This window comes from Parasteatoda tepidariorum, chromosome 2 (genome assembly GCF_982258835.1).
Source record: "Parasteatoda tepidariorum strain Cologne lab strain chromosome 2, Ptep-v5.0, whole genome shotgun sequence".
Taxonomy (NCBI): domain Eukaryota; kingdom Metazoa; phylum Arthropoda; class Arachnida; order Araneae; family Theridiidae; genus Parasteatoda; species Parasteatoda tepidariorum.
The window spans coordinates 69,604,800-69,632,527 of NC_141756.1; the positions used below are offsets into that span (position 1 = coordinate 69,604,800).

Sequence of the window (27,728 nt, forward strand, 5' to 3'; positions counted from 1 at the left end):
GGGCCTCTCAATCTCGTGAAAGGCAGACAATCAATCGAATAGAATCGAGGCAGACAATCAATCGTTTTCTAGAGAGGGGAATGTGCTGCGGCTCCCCCCCCCCCAAAAAAAAACTCTCCAATCAGGTTCTTGCTCGCATCTCTTAATTTTCGCATTCTCTAATTTTTCTCATACAATGTGATAGCCCTTTTTGAACATTCTTACTTCATGTGATTCGTTTCTGCAATCATACTCGACACTCGATTCGCTGTGCATCTTACTTGTAGTTTCTAAACAGTCACACGCACGTCTTGGTCAATCGCATGCAGTGTGAATGATCCCTTAAATATCCTTGATCCCTGGCTCTCTTCTCTTATGTCTCTTGATGATGATCGAATCATAAATCGCATCAGAACAAAAGCCATTTTCACATATTCACATATGCAGTTCACGCCCTTCCGATGACCATTGAGAGACACTATAGATCACCGTCCTCAAAAAACTCACTATTCATGTCCTCCATTTTTCTCGATGGTAAAATGTGGTACAATGAGAATGTCCCAAAAAGTATCTGATGTGGATGCGTGGTGCGGAGTAATGTAGTGCGCAAAGGGAATTTTAGTGCGGAATTACGATTTGCATCAAATTTTTATGAAAAATGATATTTATTGTTTTAATGAATGTTTTGAATCATTATTATGCTCTTACTGAATATATTATACTAAAATATCAAATTAGTTTTAACAAAAGGAGTTTTGAAATCATACTGGCAACGCCAGTTTTTATTTCTAAAGCTGCAGTTTCAAATCTGGCTACAGAAAATCTGCATTAACCATTTCCCTCGTGTTCGCACATCTCATCCCATTAAATTAAAAAAGGTTAGTGTTTTTTAATTGTTTATTAAATAAACGTGATTTATTTATGTTTGCAACTACGATTTTATTGTTTTCGTAATTGTCAGTGAGATATAACACCCATGACTTCATTTTCGAGACTTTCCGGCTATCAAAATATGCAGGTTCATGTGCCGCATTGCTTCACACAAAAATAAGCCGAAATCATAACAAAGTCAAATTATATTTTTTTGCGACAAAAATTATTAATAATATTTATTTATACATTTTTATCGATTTCCGAAACTTTTTTGGCATTTGCTGTTTTCTATTGATTATACTGTAAACAAAGGATGACTTTCTGCCGATATCCTAAGTTAAATGTTGGATCATCGCCGCTCCCATTAATTTATTAATTATTTCTTTTTCAAAATTATTACTTATAATTTTATATAAAGAAGCATGATTAAGATTTAGTTATTAGAAATAAATACGAATTTGATAAGTATTCGAAATTCATATTCATTCCATTTTGCTTTTATGATAATGCACTCGCAGTTCTTACTCAAAGAATGCTTGCATTTTGTGTCATAAGTATGTATTTTGATTACATATTAAGCCATAGAAATTATCAAACCTAACCCTATTTAGACTGAAACTTACTGCCGTCTTCTCTATCAATTATTGAAAGTATTGTACTGTTTAAAGATCTAATGTAATTTTCTATTATCTTGGACTTTTTTTATTACATTTATTTTGTTATTTGTGTTGCTAATGCTGAATAATATTGGGGTCTTAAGCAAACTTAAATATGAATCATGTATAAGTAATTGATTTCACAAAACTTCCACAAGGTTAGAGAGAAACAAGTAATTTTTACTTAGACAAAAAATACTGCCATATTAAATTCTTTTGCAAAAACTAATTTTCGTAAAAATCCTTTTGGCCTGATAGCATTTTATCAAAAGTGGTTCTTTAAAATATCACTATAACATAACTGCCAACTTTTTATCCCTTCCATTATGATTTTTCCCACTGGTAATAAAATGGAATTAAAATTTCGATTTTAAGCATAAAAATACGATGTATTTGAAAAAGCCTAAGCTGCAAACCATGTTAGTAGCACATATTAATATATATGCTTAATTTTTTTTAAGAATAGTGGTAATCAAAATCATTTAAAAATAAGTTTATAAAAGATATAATAGTACATATTTACTATCACTTTAAATGTAAAAATAAAATTTTACGCCAAATGCGTAAAAGTTGGCAGGTATGACTATAAATTTGATATAAGTTTTCTCTTAGTTTGCTCCTTACAAAGTGTGTTATGATGTATTAAAGTTTTTAAATAATTGCTCATTAGATTTTAATGCATAATAAGTGTATTTAACATAGGTATAAAACTTTTTCATATATTTCAACCCATAAGTCCATACACACAATTTTATTTGTCTGGTTTGAATTAAAATCACAGACCAATTATTGAAATTTACTAAGGTGTTTTTTTTTTTATAGATATAAATTAATTCATTCTTCATTTGGTATCTAGATAATAAATCATAGCTTTAATTTTAAATTTCATGGGAGTGTTAGTGTTAATCTTGTTAAAAGAACTTTGATTTTTTTTGTCAGCTTTTAATACTTTAGTATCAAAGAGTTTTAACCATTTTAGTAATATTTTTTTTAAATAATATTAAGCATTGTTAATATGTTTTGAATTTAGATGAGTTAATATATAAGGATAATTGATTTATATATATAAAATATAATTCATTAATATAAAATAAGATTTTTTTATATAATTTTTTTAACTATATTTTAACTTCCAACAGAAAAAAAAACATAATTTTAACTGATGCTTAATAATCTCAATATTTCTTTGATGTCAAACAGCAGAACAGTGATTAATATTTTTATTAAATTATCTATTTAATTATTATTGAATATTTCAGTGATAATTTTCTTTTATTCATGTTTATTTTTATTCTTTTTTTAGATGAATGCTGAAAAGTTAAGTAAGCTGCAGGCTCAAGTACGAATTGGTGGAAAGGTAAAATATTTCATTTAATAATTATAAATTGAATCATTATCTTTTATTCCAAGTAGTCATTAAAACTAGAATATATCTATTTTTGAGCAAAATAGAGTAAAAAATTTACTAAATTTTGCTCAATATTTAAACATTGAAACATGGACTAACTGTTTTGAATGCTATTTGTTGATGGCAGATTCAAAAAATATTACTGCTAAATAACAAGGTGCGTAGCATTTTTAAAAAGTGCTTATTTTCATTTTTTAAAAGCCCTTAAGCCTTAAAAATATTTTTGAGTGCTTATTTTTTGTTGAATAATTTGGCTAACGGAAATGTATCGCCAAACAGTTGAAATATCATCAACTTAGCGATACTTTGCTTGCATCAAAATTTGCTCCATTATAGTTCTGTTAAACTAGAATGCCATATAAAATTCTTCCACGGTTGCTAAACAAATGTGGAAACCTTTGACCGCTATGGGAATTTAGGAAAATTTAGGTAAGATTCTGGTGGAAAAAGGGATTAGGATATTAGCTTCTGTTTTTAAATTCTGTCCTTGGGCTAAATCCATTTATGGCTCAAGTTTGTTCCGATGCTTTGGTGGTTATTTTTTTTCTCTATTTTGACAAAATGTTTTTGTATTTTTAACTTTATAAAATTCTCCAAAGCTTAATTGGTTATAATTTTATGATAATAGATTTTATATCGCACTCTTTTTCTGAAAGCTTTTCTACTCCTATTCAAAGAAATCTATGAATTATTTTTTCTGAGCAAACCAACCAATCACACATTTTTTTACAATCACTAACAGCAATGTTTGTCGACAAATTGTTACAATTGTTGCATTAATGCTAATTTTTTCTATTTCATTTTAACCTCTTATAACATATTTTAATTTTAAACAAAAAAGGCTTCTTTGTTGGTCAATATATGATTTTTGATTCAAAATTTTGTGCCAAAAGATTAAAAAATAAATAAAATCTTGAAAATTGTCAAAAAAATTTTCAAGATGATGTGTTAAAAAAATAACATTTTGAATAAAATATTTTATAATATAGACACTTTTCTTATACACATCCTATACTTTATAAGAAAAAAAGAAACAAAAACCTGGAAATTTTAAGATTTTTATCTGGAAAACCTGGAAAAATCAGGGAAATTTAAAATCTGATTTGAGTGGCCACCCTGTTTCTGGACAATCTGCAGTTATTTTCTTTTTTGTCATTGTGCTACTAAAATAAACTTTCTATTTTGCTGTCGCATTCCGATGAGATCAGCATACTTTACTTTTTTTTCTCTTTTATTTTATTATATTTTTCTATTGTCTGCTTCCAAAAGCTGCTGTTAAATGTATCTATTTCTGATATTACACCATTTTTTTTATCCCAAAAAAAAAAAAAAAAAAAAAAATCTTTCTGCAAGAGTTCTAACATTCTGTAGCAGTGTCATCACGATTTCGTCGTGGCGACTTTAGTTATAGCAATATTTTGAAATATCTTTGTTAATTACGAAAAATATTTATTCTTAATAAAACTGCTTATTTATTATCTGCATTTAGCAGAGGTGCATGACCATTTTCATACTGCAGGCCGTTAAAACTAAGATGTACTGTGTTGGTAGAGGCAACATTAACATTAAGTTGTAATTATAAAGATGAAGAATCCGACTAGATTTTATTATTAAAGTAATGTGAATATTTCTTTCTTTTTTTTTATTTTTCTTTTTTTTAAGGAATATTATAACGGTCAGATATCTGGTATTTAGGAGTAGTATCTTTTTGTTTTTAGCATATACAGTAGGGAACCGATTATCCGGAACGATCGGGACCATCGCTATTCCGGATAACTGATTTTTCCGGTTTTCTGAATCACTACGAAAAGCCGTTTTTTTTATTGTTAAACCCAACTAAAAAAAAAAAAAATTATGATAATAATCTTAAAAAGAGGAAAAAACGATGAAGTAATACACTAATGATTATTTCCAAAGTGATGGTAAGGTAAACATCCTTCAAAAAAGAAAGAAAAATCCTAAAATCTTATGAGGAAAAAAAAATATTTTTTAAAAAAATGGCGGGAAAACTTCTCGAATTTCGTTCCTGTTTTTTGGTTTTCCGGTTTTCTGATTTCCGGATAACGGGTTCTGTACTGTACTTTAATATTTTCTTTTTGTTCATGTTTCCTTTTCTTTTAAATAATTTTTTAATTAGATGTTATTCAAATTAACTTTAAATTTCAAAACTGTCAGGGTTGGGTTTTTGCTGTGAAAAACTGGTTTTTGACATGACATTGGTAAAAACAGTGTTTTTACTGGTAAAAACTGTCAAAAACCTACTGTTTTCTTTCATTTCTGGCATATAGTGGACAATATATTATTTTCACATAAATGCCTTTATAAATGAATGTTGTAAATGGTTGCTATTGATTTTGCAACTATATACATCAGGGGTCTGCTCAGTCCGAATTTGCTACCTTTTAGCGGTACCTTCACAAATTCAACTTTTGGGAAAACGGTAGTTTCACAAAATATTTTTTCTTAAAATTTTATTTTTGTCTCCCTTAAGAAACGATAAATCCATATTATTGTGTTGATTTTTTAATTTTTCAAAAATTTTGTTTAGTATCCTAATAATTTACTGCAAATAGTATGTTTTGATATAATCATGTTGGGAAAATGCAAGAATCTGTTCTTAAATATCTTTTAACAACTTTTTTTTTCTAATTTTATTGCCCAAAAATGAATTAATTTTAAATTATAAGCAGTTAAACTCAAATAAAAATACAGTTTTACCAAAACTATGGGTTTTGACAGGGGTTTTTAACATGAAGGTTAAAACCGTTCATTCTAATACTCGGAAGAAGGCAGTCCTAACAGGCTAACTTTCTTTACTTTTTTGTCTTATTTTAGTCCATATAAATATATTAATATTTAAGCTCATTTTAAGGTCATATCAAAAAACCTTATTAAATAAGCCTGGGATGCTCCAAGTTTAGGTGCTCTATTAATGTGAGTTATTCAAATTATTGAATAATTTTCTGGTAATTAGTGTAGCTAATCACAAGTGTAATAGATTTGATTTATATTTATTTAGAATTCAATAGTTTTTTCGATTATGCCAAGTATATTTATAAGTAGATCATATTAATGTAACCATTTGTTGTGTTGATCTTTATTATTAACTAATTCTATGATTATATTAATTTATTTATCTGATGTAATTGGTGACATTCATAAGGCAGATTATGAGAATAATGAGTACTTGTCTAAACTACAATAGACTCAGTTCAGCAAGAATTACTAACCGAATTAAGCTGAAGGTTTGCTGGCTTTGTGTGCACCACCAGTTCCTTAGAGTTGGATATGAGTATTGCTCGTGGTTAGTTAGGATAGAATGTGCTTTTTTTTTTTATTTATTTTTTTTTTCCTTCCTAATTTTGTTATGTCTAAAAGTAGCTTCGTATTTTTGATTTTGGCTCAATTTTATTACATTAAATATAGATAAAAGAAGATGTTCTACTGTCAATATATTTTCGTTTTTTGTAAATGTTGTATTTCAAACTTTAATAAACAATTCTTTCTATACTTTAAGTAAGAAATGTTTTGTTTATGGTGAGATAGTTTATTTTTATTATGATTCATTCATCCTCTTAATTTATTCAATGATTATAAAGATTTGTCAGATAAAATTGATGACACTCATAAGGCAGATTATGAGAATTTCTGGATTGTTTTGATATGGCTTAAATTTTTTTAATGGCTATTTTTCCTACCTGATTAAAGTACTTATTAGATAATGTACTATGATTAAAAATAACATGCCTGAACTAATTGATGAATTGTATAAGGCAGTATGAGTGCAAAAGGTTGATTATATTCTGATCATTTTATGTTAATAGTATTTATGTACATCAGGCAATAAGGTAAACACTAAAATATATATTCTAATGCGTTAAATGTCACCAGGTAGTTTTTTAATAGTGCTGCATTATGTTATATGAAATTATTAGGGAATAATTTGTAGCTTTTTAGTTCTATGATTATTTTATTGTGTCTGATATAATTGATGACATTCATAAGGCAGATTATGAGAAAATGAATTTATTAAAGCACTTCTAATTTCATTCATGTTCTGGTTTATGATATAGTTTTTATGATTGATTCTTTCATTTATTTATTCTATGATTATATAAATATTTGTCTGATGTTATTGATGACATTCATAAGGCAGATTATGAGATTTTATCAACCAAAAAATTTATTATATTTTGGATAAATTTAGCTTTGTATAGTTCATGTGAAGGTCTTCAAATGGGGAACATTTAAGTTGATTGATTTTTTGTAACCATTCTAAGTTTTTTTCTTTTCCTCTTTTGATGCTGCATTAAACAGTATGTGTGCAAGAAATTTGGTTGTTTTGATATTAAGTAACATACAATCATGCTAGTTTACTTTCTTCACCTAATTTTTATCTTAAATTTCGTATCCTTTCTATTTAATCAATATGTTTCTGAATTTTTACGACTCTTGAATAATGTTGTATTAAAACTGAAATTTTGTAAGGGAAAATTAGTGTCCCATTTAAATCTTATGTGATGAAAACATTTTCAAAAATTTAAATTGTTCTCTTTTTATTTTATTTTAATTGTTTTATTCTAACTTACAATTTAACATTCATCAAAATTAAAAATAATTACTGCAATTACATTTATCTACTCCTAAACCTGTTCTGTGATTATCTCACTTTTTCTGGTGTTTAAATATTCTTTACTTAACGTCCGAGGTTGTTTGTCATTTGCTTTAAAAGACTATAATAAAGTCTTAACTTTCATGGAAATATGGAATTTTTTCTTAATCTTATTATACTTTCCCTCTTGTACCATGATTAAGATCATCATGCCTGAAATCTTTGATGAATTGTATAAGGCAGTATGAGTACTGTTTTCACTTTATTTTTTGCTGGGATGTCATAGCTGCCAACTGCTCTGAATTATTTGGAGTTCCTAATTTTTAAATCAAATCTGAAAATCTGATATTTTTAAAAAATATCTGAATTTTCATAAAATTGCAGTATATTTGCTTTTTAATCAATCTCTTATTCTGATGGCCGCAACCACACTTACTGTGTTTAATTTTTAGTAGCTTTTTATTAGAAAATACTATTCCAATAGCTGTTGCTGATCATTTCACTAAGATGAATCTTTAACAACTATTTTTTTTTTTTTTTTTAATTTATTGTAGTATTTTAACACTTGCATCAGAAATATTTGTTTATGATGTAGATTATTATTCACCTGTGTTTTATAATTTTGAGAAGAATAATTTTATATTAATAGGTAATTTTTTAAATTATTATACCGGTATTCCTAATTATAAAATATTAATATTTATTTCCCACAAAAGATAGTGTTTCTAGTTTTGTTTTACTAATTTACATACGGTATTTAAATATATGTCTATTAATTTTATTATTTAATAGTTAAATTTTGGTCTTATTCTCGTAATTTTTGCGTATTATTTTGTTACATATAGTGCTCCTAATTTTTGGTTCCTAAGGTTGGCAGCTATGGGATGTTAAAATTTGATAAATCTTATCTTAAAATGAGTATAGTCATGTGATTTAAAATAAACAAAAAAAAATGCTGTAAAATGTAATCAAAATAATCTTTTATGATGTGTGTAGGGTGCTGTAAATAGTGCAAAAATGTGAATAGATGCATAGTAAAAAGATTTATATTAATTAAATTTAAAGTGGTTTTCTTGTTTTTTTTATATATATTTACATTTTCTATATAATGCTGGGTGCAAGAGGATTTAAAAAAAAAAAAATAATAATTTTTTATTTTATTGTGGTTGTCTATTGTTCAGTACATAAAAAATGTTGCATTAAAATTTTCTTCAAAAATAGGTCCTATTGATTAAAAATCCTGGATTAGCTCCTGGTGTACTAATTGAAATACTGTAATGAAAACATAAGAAAATGAAGTTTTTTTTTTATTATTAGCAAACTTCATCCTTAATTTGATACCTTTGCTGCACTCTTTATTTAGTCCTAATAGTATAATATGTATCTGTATTTCTCCTTGTCACAGCTTATTATCTTGATTGGGAAAATTGGGTTAGAAATACAACCAGATGTGTGCTCTGTAAAAATAATCTGTCATCTCTAAAAGCACTGCCTTTTATTCATATTCCATTTATAACTACCAGTATGTAATTATTTAAATTCGCTGTTTATGTAATTACACACTGTTGAAATTATCTGTGTTTATAGGTTTAGTTCTGTTTAATATTATAAATTTTTTGTTAGGAATATTCTCAACTGGTTGAATTAGTATAATTTCTCTTTTTTCGGATGGGGTGTAGAAGTGATTTTAAAAAAAAAAAAAAAAAAAATTTAATTCACTTCTAAATATTCATTTTCTCATAATTTTCAGTATATATATATATTATTAAAGTTACTTTTAAAAAAAAAATCTGCATAGTGATTGTCTTTTAATGTGTCTAATTATTTTTTATAAATCTCCCTTATTTTGATACTTCGGGATAATTACTTTTTGAATTACACATAAAATAGTATAAGAGCGTACTTTAAAAAGTGCAGAAGATCAAATTCAGTTATTACATAATTGGGCTGGCGTTCGTAAAAAAATTAACATAAATTTCTGAGGAAAAGCTCTAAGCAAATGTTTTGAAAGCTGACAAGAATTCTGTGCAGTTCTTAACTTGTGAAATGTGAAACTTAATTCATTAGAAATTTTTTTACTTCAGTGTTCCTTGTAAAAAATTTTAGTATTGGACGTAAATTCTTCGAGTTTCATATAAATTTAAGCTAATGGTAACAAATATATATTTTTCTAATTATAAATAATATTTTTTGATTAAATGGCTATTTATGAATTTAAATTATTTTCTTTTTCCTGTTGCAATAGGTAGATCAATGTTATATGACATTTTCCATCTTCTGAAAGTTAGTTGAAGAATAGCTAATTTTAAATGTGCAGCATATGCTAACAACGATGTATATAGTACTCATATTTAAGCAAGTTTCAGAGAATATATAATTTTTATTTTTTCTAAATAACAATGCACAATTTTTTATGCAATGAAAAAAAATCTATTGAAAATATGTCACTGCATATAATATATAACAATTTTCCTTCTTCTCTCATAGAAAAAATCATAACACATTTGTACAATTTTTACAGTCTATTGTGTTTGAGCAGACAATATTAATTTATATACCTTTTATTTGTATTTAGTAGCATAGCTATTGGGAGACCAGAAGGAACGTTTGTCCTGTTCGTAGTCTTAGATATGCGCCAATTATGAAAAATGAATTCCAGAAAGAAAGAAAAATTGCTTTCAGATGCCCCCCCCCCTACCCCCATAGTTTCATTTGTCAAACATAAACCCAATAACAACTTTTATCCCATTTACCTAAAATTGGGATAAGAAGTGTATTATTATAGGGGAAGGTTTATTTATTTTTTAAATTATTCTTTGCAAATAAGTGAAATAATAGTAATCAGTTAATATTTATCCTTCAATAAAAAACAATAAACATCTAAATGTAATAGAAACTACATACTTTAGTAATGAGTACTATTCGATTTTAAACCAAATCGAATTAATGTTGTTACAGTGACGTATTGTAGAATCTCATTTAATGTAAAATTCAATTAAATGAGTTCAGTTTTAGAGAAATTTAACTTAAAGCATTTATCTTAAGTCTGACATATATTATGTATATTAGAGGGTGCAAACGAGTTTGTCCCCCGCGCTGTAGGCCATAACTACACCTTTGTTTGTATTAGCAAGTTTGGCCCTTTACATCTGAATGTACCAATTAGCAAGCATTAGAGCTAACCTAAGTATAGGCATGTGCTTAAGCTCAAAAAAGGTTTTCTGAATATGAGTGTTAGTTGTTTTTCTCAAATACAGAAATAGATAACTGCAGAATATTCTAAAATAATTTTGGTCCAAATACAGAGTTGCCACAGGCGACTATTTTTGACCTGAGGTGACTATTTATCAACTTGTTTTGCCTTTACAAAGTAAAATAATAATTTGCAAGATATTTATTATTTTCAAAACCAAAATAGACTGTGCAAATGAGACTTAGAATTGATAGGTTTTTTACGGAAGTGAGCTCCCTTTCAAAACTCAAAGTGTCCTATTTTATTCCTAGGGAGAACTCAAATACAATAAGTGAGTAGAAATTTACCAAGATCAAATTAAATGCCTTTTTTTAAAAAAAAAAAATTAAAATATTATTGTTAACCCCATGACTTATCATTTCTTGATATGAAAATGATTTGATTGCACTGTAAACAACTCACAACGGAGTCAGGGGTCTGTCCAGACATTATGTGAAAGGTCCGTTTTTGTAAAATTGTGAACAAATTACTTTGAATTTGTGAATATAAAATAAGATACAAGATGATGCTCAACAATGTAAAATTATAATAAAAAATTTAAATTTTAAATAAACAGCGATTGCTGCTACTAAATTAGAGGTGCAACATACAAATATTTGGTATTTAGCCTATCCTGCTGAACGCAGAATATTCATTTTGGGCGAATAAAGGAAGAAGTGTCGGCTGAAAACAAAACTTGGTTCGTTTACTTATGTTTTTCTCTCCTCCCCCCCTTCCTGTGAAGGGTTTATTCGATCAACAAAACAATAATAAAGATAAACAAATTTGTGAAAGGTCACTAAAAGATCAATTATTTTGTGAAGGGTCCGTTAACAGACCCAAATTTCTTAAACAGACCCCTGGGAATGTTGACAAAGATGCCAACTGCTCTGGACAAGCTAAAATAATTTTTTTTAAAAAGCAGTAAGTAATTACAAACTAAATTTTGCAAATATTTGACTATTTTTGCTTGCTTTTTAAAAAGTATAGCATGACATGACTACTATAAATTAGTGAATTATATAAGCCTACAAATTATTTAGAAATAGTGGTGGGTAAAAATCTACTAAATTGAATTTAAGCCGAGAATTACAATTGTTAAACCAGCGTTCCTCAACCTTTTTATCACCGCGGACCGGTCAACGTTTGATAATTTAACCGCGGCCCGCTTGGGGTGGGATGTTGATTGTATATATTTCAGATTATTTCGATTTATTAATTTTAATTTAATTGCATTTAAACATGTCTTCAAAATAAAATACAGTTACCCCAAAAAATAAATGTAAAGGGATTTAACATTTTAGCTTACTAGAACGTTAATCAATGAGAACCCTGAACTTGTTTCTTTGCAATGAGACGGTTCCATCTGGGGGTTTGGAGACAATGACACCCGAAGTGTGTAGCTTATGTCCAGTTTATTCCGTTGCTTTGTTTTGGTTGCTGTTACTTTTCTTCATTAGTTCCAATGTAAATTTCGCACTGCGCTTTCATGATTTATTTATGATATTTAAAGTTATGATGATTGATTTTTTTTATTAAAACTAATTGAAGGAGAAAATAGTTGCGGTGGTTTTCTTTTTCTTTTTTTGACTTTTTAAAACAATAAAAATTTTATGTCACTACCTTCGGGGGCCCCTTTCTTTAAAATAAAATTTTTTTTAATGGAGCACATATATTTTTAATTAGGGGTATAAACCTAGGAATTTAAATTCAGTTTCAATTAAATGGGCGGCCCGGCACCAATTGATCCACGGACCGGTACCGGTCCGCGTACCGGGGGTTGGGGAACACTGTGTTAAACTACCACTTTAAAATATTTATTTGCTGTCCAAAGCAAGTTTTCATCCCTGTTGAAGACAACTTAACTAAACTCAGTGGGGCGACAGCCCATAGAGAGCCAAGGCCTACTGTGCCCATCTCAGTTTTCTTGACCCTTGGGCTCTGGTGTGCAGGAGCAGATGTTCCAGTCAGGTGGTCAGCCGAGCGCGAACCCCCCGGTGTTTAGTTACCAAGCATGCTTGGTACTCATTTATCGACCCACTGAAGGGATGAAAGGCTGAGTCAACCTTGTCCGGTCCCAGGATCGAACCAGGGACCTGTGGCACGGCAGCACGAATTGCTACTGCTCGGCCACCGGGCGTCGTTGAAGACGTCTAAGACACATCAATTATTGTTCTGACGTACGGAACAATTGACATATTTGTATGTTAAGGGGTTAATTACACTGCAATTTTTATTGATCAATCTCAAATCATTGCTGCTTATAAAGAATATATACTTATTTTAAAGAACTAGAGGGTAGTGCTATTATGAAGAAAGAAACTATGTTATTACTTATCTGTTTACAAAATATTTCTGTAATACTTTTTATATAGCCTGGCAGTGAGAAGCCCTATAAAGTAAACTGAAACAATGGTTTAACTGTCATATTACATTGTGTTCATTATTAAGGTTAAGTTTTTGTGTGGAAGATCAATGCATTTTGAATAAGGTTTAAATGTTTTTTCTTGAATTTAGACATTTTATTCTAATAAGTTGGAATGTGTTTTTATTGCAGGGCACTGCACGGAGGAAGAAGAAGGTTGTACACAGGACAGCTACTACAGATGATAAAAAACTACAAAGCTCTTTAAAGAAATTAGCTGTTAATAATATTCCTGGTATTGAAGAAGTAAGTTCCCTTTCCATGTTATTAAAAAATATTCTAGATTTTGTCCCTTGTGTAGTCGGTTTATCATATTAACTGTTACTTTCATTCTTAAAAATGATTTTTTAATGAAAAAAAAGTTCACTTGATAAACATTTCTCTTGTTAAACTTAAATAAATATTGCTTGATTTCAATATTGTACCAATGCTCTTTTTTTTTCCCCGTTGGCAATTCTAAAACTGTAATATCAAGCAACTGTCATAAAAATGAATTGATAAATATAATATGCCTTTCAAATTTGAACGCTATTTCCAATTAGCTATTTGGTTTGTGGATAATGAAATGCTGAAGCGAGTAAAGCTATAAGCTCGGCGGATATGAAACATTAAAATTTATTATTATTTAAACATTATTTTTATGGAAATATTATCTGTGCTGTTTATGATAAGCTATTATTTTGCTTTGTTCTAGGTTAATATGATTAAAGAAGATGGTTCAGTTATTCACTTTAATAATCCTAAAGTTCAAGCATCTTTGGCTGCTAACACATTTGCAATTACTGGTCATGCTGAACCAAAACGTAAGTTGATTTATGCTTGTTGTGGAATGTAAAAGCTGTTTTGGGCAACAAAAAAAATTTGGTTGTTTTCAGGAAGATTGTGCCTCTTTTGTGCATTTCAAAGCTACATTTACCTGGGGCAGACACTAGACTCTGTGTGCAGTGAGCGCAGTGTAATATCCCATTAAAATTCCACAAAAGCAGATTGAATGTGCATGCCCCGTGGCAGAAACACGGCGACACAGCGACATTGTCGCAGAAAGGGACTGAGTTCTTGCAGAAAGATTTTCTTATTTGGGAAATAAAATTTTTGGGTTTGGCAAAAACAAAAGTTCTCAAAAAAGATTCTGCAGAAACAGAAACTGTTTTACAAAAAAATAATTTCGACAGAAACAGAAAATTTCTGCAGAAGCAATAATGGTTCTGCAAAATTATTTTCTTACAGAATTGTTTTTAAATAATTGTTTTTCTAGCGTACCGTGGAAGGGGAAAGCACTCGTGATCCTCCGTTAATCTCCCTAGTCCGTGTCCAACACAAACAGTAACTGGATATAAAAGGGGAGAAATTTTTTCCCCTTTATTAAGCTATTTTTGGGACATTTGCCAACTTCGGCCTTTATCGCTAGCGCAGTAATTTGCTTTTTGTGTTTTCTTACGAGAATAGAGCGTTTTATATTTTTTGCACTTATGTGGAAAATTTCATGCTTAAAAAGTTTTTTTCTTTTTTAAAAAAATAATGTCTAGCGAAAAGGTTATTTGTTGCTCTTGTGAAGCAACAATAATTATAAAAAAAAAAATTGAACTTATTTTTCAAGGCCCATTTCGAAGAAGAAATAAGGTGGAAAATGACAATATCTAGCGATGTCAGAGATTTTTTTTTTTCTACAAAGCGACAGGAAAATAGGAAAGAAGCTTTCCACGCTACTAATATTGGAAAAAAAAAAAAAACATTCTAGATTCAAACCAAATATTCTTACTAGTAGCGATGTTGATAGCAAGGATGAAACGGGTGATAAAATGCCTATATCTTTTGAATTAAGCCGTCGATATAAAAAAAACACTTGCAATATAACGATAAATGAAATAAAGCCTAAGATATCTCACTATCTGCGATTTTTTGGCATGCGAATGAAAACCAGATTGGTGGAAAATATTTACTGGCGAAACACTTTCAAATAGGTTTTCATACGCATGTGAAAAAAATCACATCCAATGAGTATGGCTCTAATACCGATGTTTCGGCACTGATGAAGACGATTTCGTTTCGAGATGTTAAATAGTCTTGAGCATATTGAGTCGGAAACAGCGTCTGCGTACTTCGTGTGGTATCAATGCTATATATTTGCACAATACAGTGAGACTTCTGTTACAAATCGCAAGCGCTGTGTATTTTTTTCTTTCTGAACTTAATCTGATCACGAAAAAAGTTTTATTTACCTTCTTTTTTTTTTTTTATAAAATTTTTTCAATAAGTCAGCACAAAATTAATCGAATCTAATTGTTTTCATATAGAAATAGATTGCTTTAATTTTTTTGCTTTTAGAATTCGGTTATAGTCAATATTATTTTGATTTTGATTACTCAACCTCAATATTAATTTTTTCATCTGATTTGTTTCTGTACCTGATACAATTACTATAATGAAACATGAAATCATACTGTTTTAAGCTGATACTTCAAATTCAGTTATGTTGTTTTATAAATTTAATCTTTTTGTCCATTCTTAGCTATTTTTATAAGTTCTATCTTATTACAGGTTCTGGGTTATCTTTATTTATGCTCTAGTAAGCATTTTTGTCTGCAGATCTATACATTTACAATTTTTCTTTATTATCGAAGATTATGCACCATGGGTGCAAGTCTTCCGTCCCCAGGACGGATTTCCGTCTTTCGAAAATGTCCGCGGACGGAAACAAGACTGACTCGAAGACGGAAATCGGAATTTTTTTTTTCTGTCCTTAAAAATATTTTTTAGGTCTACGTTATTGGTCTACTTTCTTATGTCCTGTTGTTATTTTATCAGAAGACAGATGAATAAATATTTTTTGTACAGTATTTAAACTTGATGTATTATGGTAAAGCTTTCTTAGATAGTTTGCATATGTCGAGGTGGTATTGCGTATGTTAGGTATTTCAGTCAAAAAATTTTCAGTCTTGGCCTTTTTTCCAACTTGCACCCATGTTATGCACATTTAAACTTATTAAGAAATTTAAACTTATATTATGACATGAAGAAAAAAAAATCTACATAGTTTTATTCTATGCATGTAGGCTTTTTTATAAACATGAAGTGCATCTATTATTATAAATTCATTACACATATATTTATAACGATAAAAATATCTTGCAGAAAGATATTGGTTCTAGTTAGGTTTGTCGCAGAAAGCCAGAAAAAATTCTGCCACAGGGTGTGCATGCTGTACAAATGTACATGTTCAATTTCATATAAGTAACTTACCTGTCTTTTATAGCTGCTGACAGTTTTGTTGCCCATTTTAAAATTAATAAGATTAAACAGAAATGAGCTGGTGGTTGATTTTTATATTCTATGTATACAGGGTGTTAAGTTAAACACACAATCAAATTCTTGCCAGCTTTCCCACATTTTCCATTTTAACTCCCCTTTTCCCTGGATCATTCTATTCCGAAACTAGTTTCAAAGCCCTCTCTACTCAAAATTTTTTTTTTTCAGTTTTGCATAAGTATGGCCAAAAATTATTCTATCAATTAATGTTGGACTGCATAGACTAGAGTGTAAACTTACCAAAATTATTATAACATACTAAAGTAGTTTGTAATTATGAAGTTAATTCTTATAACTTTATGCAACCTTCAATAGATGGATTGAATAAAATAAATGATTAATTGCAACATTTTTGTAAATTATAATTAGTTGATTATTCATACAATAATTTTTTTTAAAACAAAATTTTTTTATTACTCAAGAATAGTCAAAATCTAAGTGAAGAATTGAAATTTTTATTAATATGAAGATATAGGTATTTCAATTGCGTAGAATATTATGGCTCGAGATTGATTAAAAAGAAATATATTAGAGGTGCACTGAACCCTGAAACTTCTCACTTTCTGATACCTGGTGAAAATATCTTTTACCCATTTAATTCGATGTTTTTTATTTTTTTTCTAAAAGATATTTGAGGTAAATGTTATACTTTGCTATAAAATGAAGATATCTACTAATAATGAACATCATAACTAATTAAAATTCTTGATAGAGTTTATAAATGCAGTTTCTGTTAGACATAAGATATTTTAATAATACTTTACTAAGATAATGGTTTAATGAAGACTGTTTCAAATATCAAGAGATAACTTTTAATCATACAATAGCTATTATAACAATTTAAGTTCAATGAGATGAAACTCGTATCCATTATTTAACAGAAAGTAAAATCAAGTATTAGTGTCCTTAATGTTAAAATTCTTTATCACAGTATCCGGATAATATCCCTTTAAAGATTAAGTAACTACTACATTAATCAACAATAAAAGGCCAATTTGCTTTCATAAGATTATTTCTATGAAATTAATGTGTAATTATGTAATACAAAGAAAGAAAAACACATCTTTCCTGGTTGGCCTGATAAGCAAACTTTAACTGGACTGGTTGGAAATAGAATTTAAATTGACGAGTGAGAAGCTAAGTTAAGTAAAAATTAAGTTTGATTTTAATAGTGGTCACTTTTATTTATGCATGCTTCTTTTCAATCGAAGCTTAAATCCACTTGTACGGAAAATGTAATAAGATATTTCCAAATAAGTATCTTAGTTTTAACCTGTGCTTTTATGCTCTAGGAAATTAATTTTCACTCAAGTTTGAATTAGTAATTGTATTAAAATAATTAATGTGTCATTCTTAAGAAAATGTTCTGTTTCTAACTTGTCTATACTTCTATAAAATACTACCCTAAAGTTCTAAATAATAAAAATATATTGCATTTAATTGCCGAAAGCAAATTAAGAGAGTAATGCACACAGTTATCGGTTGTTTTTTTTTTTTTTTTCGAAAGTTTATTCATTGCTGTATTTTTATTTTTTAATAATTTTTTTAATTTTGCAATTATTTATTGTATTGTTACCAGCAAATTTTTAATTAATAAAATCTTTTAAACATCAATAATAAATTACTGTTCAAAATTATGAGTTAACATAATAAAGGGCATTTCAAGTTTATTTAATGTTGATCATAAATGGAAAACAATGCATTCGTGTAAAAATTCCCTGTATATATGAAATATTAAGTATATTATTCTATTTATTTATATTTAGTTACTAATTCAGTTACCATGAAGTTTCGTAAAATCTACTGGGTGACTCTTACATAAGCTATTGATTTTTTTCCCCCCAAATCTCCTGGTCTTTGAAAAATTTCTAGATTTTTTTAGTTTGGTGGGTTGACAAGTCTGAATCTATTAATACTATTCATCTGCTCTAAAAACAATCAGCAACTTCACGGTATAAACATTAAAATTTGATTTATATCATATCAAAACTTTTTTCTCAAGTTTTTAGAATCCAGTTTCATGCTATTTAACTATATTATTTTGGTTGTTATTTCTTAAAAAAATTTCTTTTAATTACATATAGAAATCACAGAAATGCTTCCGGGTATTTTGAACCAACTGGGAGCTGAAAGCCTCACACATTTGAAACGACTGGCCACAATGCAAACATCAACAGGTATTTTGGGTCTGCTGAAAAATTTTGTCTTTATTTTCTGATACTTTGTATGCAAAAATATTTTTGTTCAATCTTTCTCTTAGCAATAATATAACAATAGTTCTTGAGCTAATATGTAAAGAAAGAGCTAACAAAATATTAAAAAGTAAATGTACGAGCTAATAAAATATTATATTAACATTTGATTATCTTAAAATTTTAAATAAAGTCAATTTTATATGAGAAAGTTTTATTGATCAACAATTTTGTTACAATTATACTAGTAGGGGAACAAAACGGGATACCATTATTGTTTTTATTTACTACGGAAAATCTGTTAAAGATAACTACACATTTTTTTTATAGCTACATCACTTATTGAAGCACAGAAAAAACATCTTTTAATGACTGTGAAATAGGGAAAAAAATAATTTTCCAAACTCTTACATATCCCGTTTTAGCATACCTGGGTCAGACAAAACGGGATAGGGTTTACAATGTTTAATTTTTTTTGTAAAACTAACTAAAAACATAATTAATTGACAAACTGTAAAGCAAAATTTCTAAAAATTGTATTTCTGCATCATCCGTGAGTCTTGGGTTTTCCTTCACTCGAGGAAATGCAAACATAGGAGGGATGAATACCTCAGCTGCACTTATGCATGTTTCAACAGTAACCAAAACTCCTCATTCGGCTAAAGACAAGCTACCCACTTGCTTTTTGCCTTGTAGACTCAACACTTTTGAAGTCTTGTTTGGCACTGTTAGAATTCCTGTTTCATCAACGTTATAAATATCATTTGGAGTAATCCTATGTTTACTTAATAAAGAATTCAAAAAACTGCTTAACTGCAGTGCGATTAAACCCTTTTTGCTCAGACCATACCCGTGGGTTCTGAATTTCAGAGGCTAAGTTCTTCATGCCTGCCAAAAAAATGATTACAACCAACACTTCCCAACCATTTTTTTCCTTGTGTTAAAATTATGCTTAATATTGTTTCTCTCAGCTAACTCAAATGTCCATTCTTATGTCCGTTAGAGTTATACCAAATCTCTCTTCTAGAGCCAATACATGCTCACACGTTTTTTCTTGTTCAGCATTGAATACTGTCTCTTATCTGTCCAACTTTTTCACTGCGGCCAATCCAGGGGTCAATGTATTTGGACGAGCCTTTTTTACCTTTCTTTCGATATAGTTATAATAGTATAGTAAAAGTATTTGGCCAACAAATAAATCTGTGGATAAAACTGGATATAAAAGGAACTGTCCTGTTTTATCCAACTCATAAGTATCCCGTTTTGTCAGACTCAGACACTTTTCAAAACAAACGTGGCTTCTGACTAGACATAAGAATACTTGTTAATAAATTCTTCATCAAATGTAATACTCACTGGAATTTTAGTTCTATATATATATATATAGGCAGTACAATGTGAAAAACAGCACTCGTAAATGTAGAAAGTGGCAAAAAAAAATGGAGTAAAAAAGTTCCGAGGCCTACAACTTTCTATCAACTAGTGATCTCGACGGTACGCACTGAAAATGATATAATCACAGTCAAATAAAAAGTTTCTGTCGTCGTCCGCTAGATAGCTGCTATAGTCTGGTCCCTAGACGGCCTATCCCGTTTTATCCAACTCTCCCCTACGTGAATGCAAAGTACAGCACAATATTAAAATTTTAACATTTAAATTCTTTGCCAAGAGTAGTACTATTTTTTTTGAATTGCGGGAAATTCGATTCAGTTTTTCTCACTTTATGTAAACTCCAGGCATATTTCAAGACAGTGACTTTGTAGCTTATGATTTTATCGACATTTGTAGAACAGTTGGGACCACTTGTTGCCATCCCTAACAATGATGAATTCTTAAACCATGAAGATTTGGGAGGTGTAATTTGATGAATATTTTTAGAAATTTATATTGTGCTTTGTTTTATGTACAAGAGTGCATAAATTCCTAATTTTGATATTATATTAAGAATTGTGACTAGTTAAAAATATAAATGAATCCATTAAAAAGAAAATATGAAAAACTTGCAAAAGTGTTTGAGGTAAAAAGCCGGGAAATGCGGAATCGTAAAATTGCGTCCTGAGACAAAATATCAACTGTCAGATAGTTCTGTAGAAGATGTTCTACTTAAAATAGTCGTGTGTTGTCTGCTAAAAATTATAAATGGAAATTCATAATAGGGGCATGCTCTGATTGTTATGTTTCAATGCTTTGTGGAAATGTTTGCTGGATTTAAAAGTCTGAAAAAGAAAGCAAAGATACAATTAGTTAACAAATCACATATTGAATGTATGCTTTGCTACAAACCTCATTAAATCTACAGTTAAGAATTTAAGCTTTTTAACTAAAGTAAAAATGTATAGTTTTTTTAGATCTGTTACATTTATTTTGTTTTATTCTTTAAGCAATTGTATTGGTCATCTTTAGTTTCTAACATTTTGTCCAGTTTTTTTCAGTGCCCTAGAAGAAATATTTTCATTTTGAACAAAATCTCAAATCTGATATAAAGCAGATTTTGTGATACTTCCAAATTATTTATTAATGTTTATTGGTATTTTTAGGGCCTATTTCTGAACAAACAAATAGTGGTATTGATGAAGAAGAAGACGAAGAAGTGCCAGGTTAGCATATAATAATTTATTTTATTCATTTGTGTATTTATCAATTACTCTTATTCAGGGTTCGCCAAGTAGGCCCACTTTGAAAAAACCCGCCTTGGTTTTATTATGTGGGCCCACCTTGAAAAAACCCGCCTTGGTTTTATTATGTGGGCCCACCTTGAAAAAACCCAATGTTTTTAATATTTGTAAAGTAAAAAAAACTAATCTATAATTTCATAGTACTAATTAGTATAATATCAATACTATTATTATACTATTATACTACAATATATTATACTATTATATAATAATACAGTGAAACCCCGATTTTACGTTTCTCAGGGGACTGGGTAAAAAAAACGTAAAATACGGGAAATACTTAGACAGCAAAAAATCATATAATAATAATGGGAAAATAAAACAAACTAAAGGTAGTAAAGATGACTCTTTCAAAAGGTACTATTAAAATCTATATTTTACGAAAAGAATATTAGTATTTAAAGAAAAAAACATACCAGTTCAAGATCACTTTTACAATTTTTGTTAAGAATCATGTAATTTAGGTGCAAAATAGTGCGTAATAGTAGATTGTTTTTTAGACATTGAGTTCAAAGTAAATGCCTCATCTTCCAGGACTGAAATCTTTTGCAAATTTTTTTCCTGGTCTTTGTATGATAGAAAATAGTCCTTCACTATTAGCAAACTTCTCAATGCTGTGTTGAAAGAAGGAACGGGCTGTGCTTCTGTTTCTTCTTGTTCATCTTCATCGGTGGATGAAAAGTCCATAACATCGTCCACGGATGGAGCAATGGTTCTCTCAGCTTCGCATGTTGCTAAGTTTTCTCGGATGTACTCGTCGAAGTCATAGCTAACTGTTTCATTGTCATTCTCCGAGTCTAGTCTATCTAATCCTGCGTCTGTTAACGGTTCATTAGAAGCTACGATTCCGCTTTCTTCAAAACAGTGGGAAATGCACTTTTGTGTAACGCTTCTCCAAGCAGCAGAAATAAAATACATAGCCTCCAGAACACTTAACTTTAGTTTGCAGGCGTCATTTAGGTTTCCGTTCTCTAGTTCAGCTACAGCTTTCCGGACAAGTTGCTTTCTGTAAAAAACCTTAAATGATCGAATAATGCCGAGATCACAAGGCTGTAATTTGCTTGTACAGTTTGCAGGAAAAAACTCAACGCGCACATTAGATAGCTGCAAATCCGGATGTGCACTGCATTGATCGATGAACAAAATTATTTTGGGGTTCTGAAATTTCATCTTTTAATCCAGTTTCTGCAAAAAGTCTTCGAAAAAGGCTTTTGTTATCCACGCTTTTTTGTTCGCTTCATAATTTGTTGGGAAACTTCTCACGTTTTTAAAGCATCGTGGTTTGCGTGATTTTCCAACAACGAGTGGAGTCACCTTCTCACTTCCAGCAGAATTACAGCATAGTAAAACCGTAAGACGCAATTTTGACATCTTCCCTCCGTGGCAGGAATCTCCCTTAGAAACGTAACTTTTATCCGGCAGAAGGTTAAAGAAAAGTCCGGTCTCGTCCGCATTGAATACGTCCTTTGGCTTGTATCCTTTGGTAAATTTTTCTTCCATTCTTCTATTGTAGCTTCATCCACGCTTGATGATTCTCCGGAGAGCGATCTATACACAAGATAATGTCTTTTTTTCATCCGGTCAATCAAGCCATTGGAAGCTGTAAAGTCTTTTAACCAAGTCTATCGGCAAATTCTAGAGCTTTTTCTCTTAATATGGTGCCATTTACAGGTACATTAGCGTCACGAGCCTCTTTAAACCATTTTACTAAAATCCCTTCCATCTCGTCGTACGGGGATTTTTTCATTGTTCTCCGTTTCTTGGCATTTTTTTCACCGACTTTTTCAAAGTTTTTATCAATGCATTCTTTTTTCTGTAGTATGGATTGCAGGGTTGTTACGGGAATTCCTTGCAATTGAGCGAATGCTACTTTTGTTCCATGAAATTCATTAAACTGCTTAACAATTTCGGCTTTCTCAGCAACAGAAAAGTTTTTGCGTTTTTTGCTCACCATTTTCGTACGAAAGGGTTTGAAATGCGACCACCTTGTGCTAAACAACAACAGAGTCTGAAAAGCTGTAGAAACGTAAAGATCCCCTTTGCTTTCCAAGGAAGAAAATAAGTCACTACATCTGATTGGTAACTGGAGTGTCTCTTCTCCTATCTGTCTCATTCCTGCACCAATGAAATGTGTTGTTTCTGTACTTAGTTTCTTCGCCCGCTGCCTTGTCCGAGACAGGCAGCAGGTGTTCAACAAAGGAAGGGGTAGAGAGGACTAAAGTTCTAGAAAACAGTAGTCTGTGGAATGCGTTTCTGCTTTCATAGATTTACTTGCAACAACGTGGATGAGCTTTAAAAAAGCAAACATAGAAAAAATATTGCTTATTAAAACATTTTTTTATTTTTATTTCTACAAAAAACGTAAAATGCGGGAAATTCCGTAAACTAAAAACTTACAATCCGGGTAAAATTAACATTGGAGGTATACGGAAAAACTGGGTCCTGATGAACAAAACGTAAAATGCGGGAAAACGTAAATTCGGGGGACGTAAAATCGAGGTTTCACTGTATAATAGTATAATTTCATAGTACTAATATTTCAATGAAATTAAATCAAATAGAAATTTAAATAATCCATTTTTCAAATTTAATTGCATGCTTTATATATATATATATTAATAAACCGGTTATTATTAATTCATATGTTTAAAAAAATTGAAAAGAAACATTTTTTTTTTTTTTTTTTACTAAATGTTACATTAACAAATTTAAACAGTTTTATTTTCTGGCTTTAAAAAAAATAAGCTAAAACTTTTTGTAAGAGAACTTTTTAAATTATTTATCTAAAAATTAAATAATTTTCCTATGGTTCATAATTTGAAGGGAAAAAAAATGAGACAGGTAACTGATACTCTTTATAATTATATGAAATTTCAATTTCTATTAATCTTATTTTAAAAATATGGAAGACCATAAAATATTTATTTCGGTTTTTTATTAAAGTCGGATGAAATTTTAGATTTTACCGATTATATATACAGTACACTCTCGATTATCCGTGAGCGGATTATTTGGCTCATTCCGGGGGTCACACAAAAAATATAAAGAGAAACATTTTGAAGATTAAAATTATTTGACTCATGAAGTGGTAACACTACCAAATTTTTGGAAGCAACATTCGTTATTGGATTGCAGTATATGGAACATCAGCAGAATGGTCAAAGGTAAAATCGTCTACGTTATCACGATCTTGGAGAAAGATCATACCGCTTGATGAACAATCCTCTTCAGATGTTCAAGAAAAATATGATAACAGTATTCTCGAACAAGTAAAAGAAATCTAATGTTTCGAAATTCTTGATGAAGAAAATTTAGAATATTGGTTTCAAAGTGATGCATGTGAGCCTGGCTTCCAGTATTTGACTGATGAAGACATCAATATGTTGTTAAATCAAATAGTGACTGATGCAGAAGATGTAGTAAATGAATGAAATACAATTTCTCATTCTGCTGCTCTGTGGAAACTTTATTAGATTATACGGGAGGATTTGATTTCAGTGACATTACTGCGGTTTGTAAAATATGTGTATCGATATATGACGAAGAGGCATTACACATTATTTAATAAGGAAAATTCCTAGTTTGATGTTATGCTTGCAAATGTCAGTAATTTTTATATTTTTTGTACTGATATTGAATTTTTCTTTAATAAAAGGAGTTTTCGGATCATCCGTGTTTTTCTATAGTCCGTGCGACCTGTCCCGGTGATTAATCCGGATAATCGAAAGTGCACTGTATTCACTAATTTTATAATAAGTGATATATATGTTTAATAACTATGGTAAATGAATGTGTGTGAAAACAAAAAAATTTATAAAATTGTGCTATGTTATGTATTTAACAATAAAGGGGATTCAAATATGTATTATTGATAATGCATTATTTAAAGTTAATGTAAAATACATATAACAAAAGTAAAACTTCATTTATGAGCACTCAATGAAAAAAAAAAACAATTTTCCTCATTTTTTCAATAAAACCCAGGCGGGTTTGTTTTTTTTTAAATATACCTGGGTTTTTTTCAAACCCTGTTATTTGATCTGAACTTGATAGTTATGTTCATCTGATATATTTCCAACATATTTATATCCTTATCTATTTATTTTTCAATGGGTAATGTAAAAATTATCTGTTGAATAGCGCAAAAATAGTTTTTTAAAAAAAAAATTTTAAGACAACTGTTATGAGGTGATTTACTATACTCAGTTGTTTTTAAATGCATATTATTTTCTTTCCCTTATTATTCTATTTCTTGAGAAAATGTTAGTTTTACTGAAATGAATATAGTGAACAATGCCTTTATTGAATTTTAAGCTCAACTTGTGAAGTGCAGAAAGAACTGAGTTCAGACAAACCTATTAGAGTAAGCCATGAAGTTCCATCCAAATGCGAAATACTTTGAATCCAAATACTAAAAAGAAATTTATTTTTTTTAATTATTCAATTGAAAAAAATTTGTGAGAATAGAAATTTGAATTCCACAATGGAGAAGTTCTCTTCCAATATTTGATATTTTGAAGAGAAAAAAGTTTTCAGCAATTAAAACTTCATTGCTTACTCTAGGTTTGCCTGAACTCGCTTTTTATAAATTTTAAATTCGTAATGGATGTGAAAGAGAATTTATGCGGTGTTGCTCCTGTGGTATGCAGGGGTCACATTCCCCCTAAAATTCATAAAATTCCTAAAACTATGCAAACCCTAAAAATCTGATAAAATTTTGTTGGTGTTCCTAAAAAATTAGAGTTATAGGCTAAATATAAATAAAAAAGCAATAATCTAAAATATAAGAATTTAACTACATTAATTAAAACTGTTTTAATTTTGCCACATGGGAATTCTGATCCTGAGAAGGTTTTTCGATAAATAAAGCAATGCTTAATGTTAGTCACCATGAGAATACTATTATGTCTCTTAGACTAAACAAAGATACCATTTGAAATTATGGAGGAGTGTTGAAGATCACCACAACACTATTGAGGGCAGTAAAAGAATCTCACAAATCATATCAAGAATATGTTAGAAAAATGATCATGATTAATTTGTTTTTCTCTAACTTCTAATATAAATTGCTGATTTGAAATCTAATATTATCACACAATAGTTTTTCTTAATAGAGTAAGGTAAAGGGTAATAATAAAGTTTTGATTTAGAAGGTAAAAATTAAATAAAATTCCAAGTTGGCGTTGATTTATTTTTTCTCTTGATTTATTCTCACTTTTGCCTGTTCCTGAATTATGCACTTAATTTCTGATAGGTAATATGTAAAGTTGAAATTTCATTTTTACACTTTAGAGATTTCATTCTTGACTTAATAAATTTCAGAGCTTTATTTTATGGCTTGCAGTTATATATGATATGTGTGGATGAAATGTAATCATCTTCTGTTATTTAATAAACTACCGTGTGATCTGTTTTTAACCTAGCAAAATCATATATTACCCCTAAAACCCTGGGTATGGCGTCTTCTCAAGTTTTGTAAAATACAATTAATACGTATACAACTCCTGTTTAAACTTTTATAGTTTAATTTATTCAATAGCCTATTTGTTATAAATATAGCACTATAAAAGAACATAGTTCATAATTTCTATGGAGTTCCTACCATTTATAAAACATTCTAGGCATATCAGTATATGATGGTATTTCTTAACAAATATTGTTAATATGATATCCAGTAGTTTTTCTATTGATATTCTTACTAACTTTAGGGTTATCATGCTTTTTAGATTTTATTACTTTTTTTTCTGCCAATATTATTTGGATGAATTTTAAAAATGCTTATCATTTAGATGTTTTCTAATCATCTGCACTGTTTACTTTTAGACTTAGTCGAAAATTTCGATGAACCGTCTAAAGCTGAAGGCGTGTAAATTTGCGAGTATAGCCGCGATGAAGGAAAAATGTCCTGTATTAACAACTCTGTAATTTTATTGATATATGGTAATGATACCATGACTTCGTTTTCAAAATTTGTGTATTGAACTGTGCGTAGTAAAAACATGTTTGTATGAATTTTTGTCTTGTTATTGTTGTATTTCTACTATGTCCAACTAAGCTGCTCTAAAGTCAATATGAATGCGAGGACTGGAGATATCAACAAAATATGTTGAAAATTAATAAAAATGTTTTTGCTTTATTATGCTGTATTTTTTATACATAAAAATTGGCAGTTAATATGCAGTTCATAGTTTCAAATTAGATTGTTAATTGCTATTAATTAATAAAACTAAATTCAGCGGCGCAACAGCCCATCTCAGTTTTCTGGGGTGCAGGAGCAGGTATTCCGGTTGGCCGTATGCGGAACCCCCAGTGTTTAGTTCCCAAGCATGCTTGGTACTCATTTATCGACCCACTGAAGAGATGAAAGGCT

General features: G+C 29.5%; 1 protein-coding gene across 2 annotated transcripts; it reads left to right on the forward strand.

Annotated features, from left to right (window-relative positions):
* Positions 1 to 390: 390 nt before the first annotated feature.
* On the forward strand, positions 391 to 27,494 carry LOC107442167 (transcription factor BTF3 homolog 4). Of its 2 annotated transcripts, none has more exons than XM_016055655.5 (7): positions 391 to 857; positions 2,812 to 2,865; positions 13,318 to 13,431; positions 13,880 to 13,988; positions 18,576 to 18,677; positions 21,221 to 21,280; positions 27,182 to 27,494. In XM_016055655.5, the coding sequence occupies exons 2-7, from the start codon at positions 2,812 to 2,814 to the stop codon at positions 27,226 to 27,228; spliced, it is 486 nt and encodes a 161-aa protein (XP_015911141.1). In that variant the 5' UTR covers positions 391 to 857; the 3' UTR covers positions 27,229 to 27,494. The 2 variants fall into 2 exon arrangements, with proteins under 2 accessions (XP_015911141.1, XP_015911142.1); XM_016055656.5 differs by having other exon boundaries at positions 537 to 857; positions 18,576 to 18,668.
* Positions 27,495 to 27,728: the final 234 nt, after the last annotated feature.

What these genes read in the sequence shown, in the direction of transcription:
- LOC107442167 (XM_016055655.5), top strand. Translation starts at nt 2,812, where the DNA reads ATGAATGCTGAAAAGTTAAGTAAGCTGCAGGCTCAAGTACGAATTGGT. An exon ending in AAGTACGAATTGGTGGAAAG is followed by an intron (nt 2,866 to 13,317) that starts GTAAAATATTTC and finishes TTTTTATTGCAG; the next exon opens with GGCACTGCACGGAGGAAGAA. An exon ending in AACATCAACAGGTATTTTGG is followed by an intron (nt 18,678 to 21,220) that starts GTCTGCTGAAAA and finishes TGGTATTTTTAG; the next exon opens with GGCCTATTTCTGAACAAACA.